Source organism: Fringilla coelebs, assembly GCF_963513975.1.
Source record: "Fringilla coelebs genome assembly, chromosome: 10".
In the NCBI taxonomy this organism is placed as follows: Eukaryota; Metazoa; Chordata; class Aves; order Passeriformes; family Fringillidae; genus Fringilla; species Fringilla coelebs.
This window is the reverse complement of record NC_140036.1, coordinates 1,553,909-1,561,526: the sequence shown is the minus strand read 5'-3', so window position 1 is coordinate 1,561,526 and position 7,618 is coordinate 1,553,909. Positions and strand designations below refer to the sequence as shown.

General features: G+C 48.5%; 1 protein-coding gene across 1 annotated transcript; it reads left to right on the top strand.

Moving 5' to 3' along the window:
• Nucleotides 1–2,752: 2,752 nt before the first annotated feature.
• LOC311157696 (G-protein coupled receptor 35-like) lies at nt 2,753–5,345 on the top strand (the record flags this gene model as incomplete). The annotated part of the gene is made up of 2 exons (XM_084212535.1): nt 2,753–3,041; nt 4,384–5,345. The coding sequence occupies 2 exons, from the start codon at nt 2,753–2,755 to the stop codon at nt 5,343–5,345; spliced, it is 1,251 nt and encodes a 416-aa protein (XP_084068661.1).
• Between the last annotated feature and the right edge of the window lie 2,273 nt (nt 5,346–7,618).

Sequence of the window (7,618 nt, the reverse complement as noted above, 5' to 3'; positions counted from 1 at the left end):
GAGGCACCTCTGACTTTGTTTCCTTGGCACAGCACAGCTGCTCCAGGGGTGAGTGCTGCCCAGCAGCCTCCAGGGAACTCCACAGGCCATGAAGCAGCATCAGGCTCTTGGGAAGCACAGGCTTTTCCATGCCCTGCCCAGTGTGTGGGCACAGATACTCAGCTGGTCCCTGGTGCTGCTCATGCCTTAGAACTTCAGCTTTTGTGTTTTTCATGTATTTCTAATCCTGCAGTTCTTTAGTGTATAACTCTAAACTCCGTGTACAGCGGGAGCTACTGCCTTCACATTTTGGTCAGACACAACAATTCCTCTCCAGGCCTGGCTGTCAAGAACACCTCACTGCCTCAGGCCCTGAGAGATGGAAACAAAAGTTAGTTGGGGGAAGCAAACTGGGGGTACATGGTTTCATTACCTGAAGCTGGAATTGGAAGATGAACCCCCAATATGCAAATGGACCAAACTTATAAAAGTGTGAAAACCCATGGTCCATTTTTGGGTGTAGCCCCTGGGGGGCTTTGTCTGCCCTAAATGTACCTGAAGGCCCTTCAATAAATAGAACTGCTTTTTATTCCCTTAACTTTGTCTGGCCTCTGGTTTTAGGTAGCTCCAAAAGGCATCACTGCAGGAGAGTGGGGAAGATTGCAGCACAGGAGCACCGACAGCATTTTCTGCCACAGGCAATTCTGTGCAGTGCTGGGGAAGGGGAAAGGGGAAACAGCCCCAACAGCCAGGGCTGGTCATTGTGTGGGATTGCTGCACTTAGCCTCAAACTGCCATTTGACATGCTAAATTAAGACTGACATGTTTTGCTCTCAACCCTACAGTTCTCTTTTGGTCACGATCTGCTGTTGCACCATCCCTTCTGGCTGTGAGAAAGGCAGGAAAGAAACCCTGCGAGGCAGAGGCACTGCAGGGCAGCCCAGAGCCCTCCCTGTGTCCCTCTCTGTGTGTGGAGATGGTACCAGCACCCCTCCCATCCTGCCAGGGGCTCTGGCCCACTCCAACATTCCAGCAGCTGCAGCTAGCAGGAGACAGGGATGCAGGGGAGATGGAGATTTTCCAGAGGGAAAGGAGGCAGGAGCCCATCAATCTGACAGCAGGCCATACCAGTGGTTTTTTACCTTGCAGGAATATTTTGTCCCACTGGCTACTTTCCTTAAGAAAATCGCTTTTCCAGGCACAATGTGGTGGAGCTGGCATCAGTGCAAGGTTCTCTGGGAACAGGCACCAGTGCTCTGCAGTGCTGCTGGGCCCCGGAATACCCTGCCCAAGAGCTGCCAGCAGGGACACAGCACAAGTGTCACCTCCTCTGCGCCACACGGGGACAGCACTCACAGGACTGAGACAGGCCGGGAGCTGCAGAGGCAGGGGAAGTACCAAGTGAGCGTCAGTGTCCATGGCAGGGGTGATAAAACCTGTGACAGCGTGGAAGGAGGGGACCGTGAGCAGCTGCAGAGGATGGTGGCTGACGGGGAGACAAAGTGCAGAGAAGGATGGGGATCCTGATGCTGCCTTGGCCAGGAATCAGGCACAGACCCAAGAGCCTCAGCAGGAGCCATGTAAGTTCTCTGCAGACAGCACCTTATCCTAGCTTTGCCTGCTGGTAGCTGGTGTTGAGTTTGCTTTGACACATGCTGGTGAACCTGCTGCTCACAGCCAGGTGCTTTGTGCCTTGTGACATGGCTTCTCCCTGTCTTGAGACCTCACTGGGCTGATGAGACCCTCATCTGGCAACCATAACACCAAACTGTGGATGGGAGGCATCACACTGGAGAGGTTCTATGAGCTGAGCCCCTCCAGGCATGACTTTGACTGCTCATGGTTTATACCACTAGTGATTTCCTGGAAACAGACAAGAGGAGGCTGTGAACAACACTTGAGGGGGATGCAAAGTTTTCTATACAATGATGAAATTATCACAGTCCAGAAGCTGGATGACTTTGAAGACTAAAGTACCAACAAGGACCATGACATAGAAACGTTGTTGGTTGGGGATCAATGAGCTGGGCACACTGATATGTCAGTAACTACTTGTAAGCATCCACCAAGGAGCAACCCCAAAGTTTGTAATATATTGTGTCTGTAGATTATTTTCAAGGGCTGTGATGTGATGTGCAAACAGACAATGCAGAAATACTCCAGAAGCTGCTCTAATGTGACCTTAGAGCAAAGTGGAAAGGGGAAATATGTTTGCCCAAGACAGCAAATCAAGGTGCTAATATCAGCACCTTTAAGTTCATTGATCAACTTGTCTGAGCTTTTCTGGTAAATAGGCTGTCACGGGGAGCCCAAGAGCACCCCTGGGATGCAGGCACCTGCAACCACGGAGCAGTCGCAGAGCCAGCCGGTCACAGGGTCACGGTGCCACGTTTTCTCAGAATTGCTGGCTGAGAAGAGCTATGGAAGACAAGAGAACTACTATGATTCAGAGTGAAAGACTTTGTAATAATCACAAAACTGCCTGCAAACCACTGCCCTCACCTCTCCAACAGCTGCAGGGCTGTTGGGGCTGTTCTGTCCCAGGGCTCAGGCAGTGTGACAACAGAAGCTACTCCTGCTCTAATCCCAGCAGGGGTGGCACTCTGGAAGGCAGAGAGAAGACCTCAGGACATTCCAGGGCAATGGGTCCCCTCCGAGCAGTCTGTTGGGTGAGGAGGTTCAACAGGCATTGCCCAGTGAGACATCAGGCAATGGAAGGTAAAGCAAAGGAAAAAGCCAAAGCTATTCCACCTCCAGAGGAGCTGCTGTAGGGATGCAGGGCAGACAAGCCTTTCACCTCCCTGCAGGGCTATTGCAGGCTCCTCAGTCAGCAGGAGGTGGTACAAGCCACACCAATGGTGATGACAGAGGAAGCTCTGCCCTTTGTTCAGGAGGAGTGCGGGTGCTTTATCGGCCAGCATTGCTGCTCTCACAGCCACCAGAAATTGTGATCAGAGGACACCTCACTGGTCATGTGCAAGGAGCACTGCTCGTCCTGCCTGCACAGCACTCCACAGCTGGGCCGGAGGAACTCATTCTCTCCAAGGACAGCAAGAGAACAGGTAATTTCTCCTGGCTATTTACTGACACGGTTATTTGCATTCTGCAAGGCTTCACCTTTCCCCAGCAGTGGTGGGACACCAGAATAGAGATGGAGAAAGAGAGGGCTGGAGCCAATATATTTTCAAATGTTCATTTTGATACTGACCACATCTGACACATTTTGGGGTGCTTGAGGGCTGTCTCAGCCTTTGCTAGATCTTTTCTAGGTCTCCCTGTTATGAGCTTCCCTTTTATCTTATGGGCTCGTAATGTATTTCTCATGTCCAGAGGACAGAGCTGCTGCAGGTATCCGCTGTACCACATTTCTTCACCTCTTCAGAGGTCTCCTGGCGTGATTCCTCTGCTGCATGATTTTCAAAGCTAACCAAGACCCACAGGTGCACATAAATGCTGCAGCACTGCCTTACGGTTTGCTCGCTGGGGATGCTTTTGAGACCCATGAACCTTCCCCCATGGAGCCATGTTCTCCCTGCAGGGAAAACCCAAAGACATGTCAGACATCCTGGGTCTTTTCTGTCCATGAACAGTTTCACCTGGAACGTGCTTCTGCATTAACTCCTCCAAAGCTGGAGGGCAAACAGCAATATTGCCCTTAGATCCAAAGTGACAAAACCACCCGCTAGACCAAACACAGCTCACCTCTTCCACATCACATTCCTGCCATGGCATAGGTGAGTTTCTTTTGTGTTGGAACAGTGGCTGTAATGCTTCTGAGATAAAGAGCAGCTTTGACAATCCTTGAAAGGCAGCGAGCAGACCCAGCACTCCAATTCTCAGTGCAGCCCTCTGAGTATAGAATTTGATGGCAGCTGAAACCAGTGAGAGATACAGTAATAAGAGATACACTAATAATTGCTCGTGTCACTAATGAGAATCATACAGAGACATCTCAGGACTGAGGGAAAAGACAGCTGTCCGTCTGCTGCACATCTGGGACATTTTAAGCTGTGAGGTCACTGGCTGGCTTCCACTGAGCCCTGCTGTAAGGGAAGGGATGAGAGTTGGGTTTAGGGATCTCCTTCCCACTATCAAATGTTTTCAATGGCTCACATAACTCCTTGCTGATATCTGCTGCTGCCTGATCCAAGTCTGAGCCAAAACAGGCGCCCAAGCCCTTTTCCCTGCCACCCTCCAGGAGCAGTCTTCCCCACACAGGGCCCAGGGAGAATCGAAGTTTTTCTTTCCTTCACAACTGATCAGGCTTGTGTCCCTGTCCCACTTCTTCCAACTAGGTACCCTACATCAGGCAAAAGCTGGCAAAGCCCCGAACTCTCTCAATTAGAATTAATCACTGATTCAGTCCAGAACCTCCCTTGTAAAAGGTTTAATTTGCTTTTGCAGGAACCGTACATTTTGATACTCCCAAAATGAACCACAGCAGCTGCAATATCACAGCCTATGAAATATTTTCAGTTTTCCAGCTGTGTGTTTACATCCCAGTTTTGGTTTTGGGCATCGTGCTGAATGTGTTGGCGCTGTGGGTGTTCTGTTGCAAACTTGGCAAATGGACAGAAACCAGAGTATACATGGTCAACTTGGCTGTGGCTGACTGCTTGCTGCTCTTCACCTTGCCATTCAAAACTCTGTCCCAGTTCCAGCACCTGAAGGTGGATGGCTGGTGCCTGGTTCTGGAAGGTGGCTATTTCACAAACCGCTTTATGAGCATCGGCATCATCACCCTCATTGCTGCTGACAGGTACCTTGCAATCAAGTACCCTTTGAGATCCAAGGCACTGAGGTCGCCGCTGAAGGCAGCTTTTGCCTCTGGACTCCTTTGGATAGTCATCATCTGTGAGACCTCCCTCATTAAAAGCTTTGAGGACCGAAGAGAGGATGAATTTTGCTTTGAAAAATCTTCTGTGACACCCTCGGTGATCACACTGTGCGCCATCATTACAGGGTTTTTCATACCGCTGCTCATCTTGAGTTACTGCTCCGTACGAATCATTGCAGAGCTCAGGAGAAACAGGACTGACAACTGTTGCAATGAAATGCTGACCAGGAAAGCTGTCAACATTGTGTCTGCAAACATGGCTGTGTTCATCGTCTGCTTTTTACCTCTTTATCTCGGGCATCTCCTCCGCTTCGTCCTGGACTCCGTCAGCTCCGACTGCTCGGCAATACAGAGGATCAACAACTTCGTTCACTTCGCCTCCATCCTTGCCAACACAAACTGCTGCCTGGATGCCATCTGTTACTACTTTGTCAACAAGGAATTTAAGGAAGCATCTTCCAAGCTAGCAAAGTCCAAATCTGAGGCTGGTGAAGAAGCTGAAATTCAGCTCCCACATGTAACACATTAACGCAAAACACATACAGCACATATTTTATATTTGCTGTGTTCAACTGGGACTCACTAGCAGGGTTTCACACTTGCTTTTTATAAGAGTGGGGTGGAAAAAGATTCTACAAATGGGAAACATTCAGATACATGATTCAGCTCTGAATCAGACAACCACAGCAGTCCAGGTTCTGATCTAATGATCTAGATTGCCGTTGACAATTCTCTGCCTTAATGCAAATTTGCGTAAAAGGGTAGATTTCCCCTGCCAAAAACCCCCATCTTTCATTTTCCCACAAAACCCAGAAGAAGCACAGACACTGGTAAAGGATTGGGTTTTGTCTCTCATCCCCATCAGTGTTTGTGCAGCTGTGACAAAGAAATAGGCTATTCCAAATATCAATCAGAGTGAAAGCATGCGGAAAAATAAAGGATGGTGTTTCTGTAAGTCACAATCTTACTGGTTTTTTAGTTGCCAATAATGCACAATCCCATAACAGGCATATTTAGCTTGCTTTAAAAAACTTTACAGCAATGTAACAGCTACAAAATGATCATCATTACAACACAAGGTCAGAAGAAATTGCAATTGCTTGTACTGGGGAAAAACTTGTGTGAATCAAAATGTTTGAGTCAAATGGCATTAAAATTAAAGAGTTGGTGCAGGAGAGTGGGAGCAAGGACTCTATATTAGGACTCTGTTCAATCTTATAATGTAAAGGATTGTCCAAAGTGGTAGCAAAGCAGTTCCAAAGAAATAAACTGAAATAAAGTTGTGTCTCTAGCATGAAGGGGGGAGATGGGGTGGTAGAGGACCTGCTGTGCTGCCTGTCCAGGAAGGACAGCTCCCTGTTGTCCAAGCCAGGGGCAGTGGGTACGAGCTCTAACTGGGACCAGGATTTTTTAAGGCAGAGCAGAGTGTCCCACCCTGTGGTAATTTTACCACAAACACCTAAAAAGTAGATGAAACCACACAGCTTCAGACCACACAGCCTGAGCTGAGCTGTACCATGCACACACCTCTATTCACACCTCCTAACCCCAGGCTGGGCTGCTGAATTTGTTTTGGCTTAGGGCAAATTTGGGATGAAACTTCCAACAGTGTTTTTCTAGAAAGCAGATTTATGTGACCCTTTCCCCACTTGGTTTGGGAAAAGATTTCTTCAGAGAAAAGCAAAAAAACTCCTGTTTATTTAACAAGGAAACCATTTACAAGTATAAAAAAGAATAAAGAATAATACTACACAGTAAAATTTCTCATTGTTTTGAAGAGATGGAAAATTCAGAAAGTTTTTTTGGTGGGGTGTAACTCTGCTCACTCAGTCTCTTATCAGTCCCTTCTGTGCTGGAAATGCAGCATCCCAGCCCAGTGGGCCACAGCTGTGAGCTCCTGGTGTTTTCTGGGTTTGCAGTCCAGAGCAGGCTGATGAGTTTCAAAAAAAAGAAAATTCACAGTCTGGGGAATTTCTCTGCTTCAGTTAGCTAAAAAAAAAAAGCTAACTAAAAAGCAAATGAGAGTTCTTTCTTTCTGTCTGTGCCACAGACAACAGCCTATGAGAAGGAATGCAGAGCAGCAAGTGCAGTTTCTGCAAACAAACGGCACACTTTCTTTATTCCCCTTCACTTTCACAACCAGTCTAAGAGGTGCAGAACTTAATATCCAGCCTAAACAGGACAGATGACTGGGGACACAAGCATCATAAAGTCACCCTACGACAGCTGCTGTCCACCTGCACGTGCTGGGCCCAACCCTGCTGCCACAAAAATCCCCTTACAGCTCCTACAGCCCTGCCTTGTGTCTCCTCCTGGTCAAGGTGATGCCACAAGGAGGAACCCCCTGCTGCAGACAATGGTTGTGCAGAGCCCTCCATCCACCTGGGCAGTGGCTGTTCAGTGCACAGGACAGCAGCAAAACCCTGCCAGCTTCCCAGGGGATGCAGGCTTCTCAGCATGCTTCCAGAGATTCAGAAATGGGGATATCTGCTCTGTAATCACCAAAATCTGAAAGCAGAATCTTTCCTTTGCTTACTGCACAATGGGGATGAAAGGAGGAGAGGCTCTGGCTGCAAAGAGGACGTTGGTTCATCTCCCCTTTTCTACACTTGCATTTTCTTTGAGCAGATCAAAGCAGCGAGGAGGGGTGCAGTGCATGCAGAGATGGATTATGTGCTGCCGGCTCAGCCCAAGGCTCACACCCTGCCTCCCCAGCCCTGCTGAATGACATCTGCACCTCTGTGATCTGATGGATTGTTCCTCAGGAAAGCTAGATCTTTACCATCCTCCCCCCAGCATAGG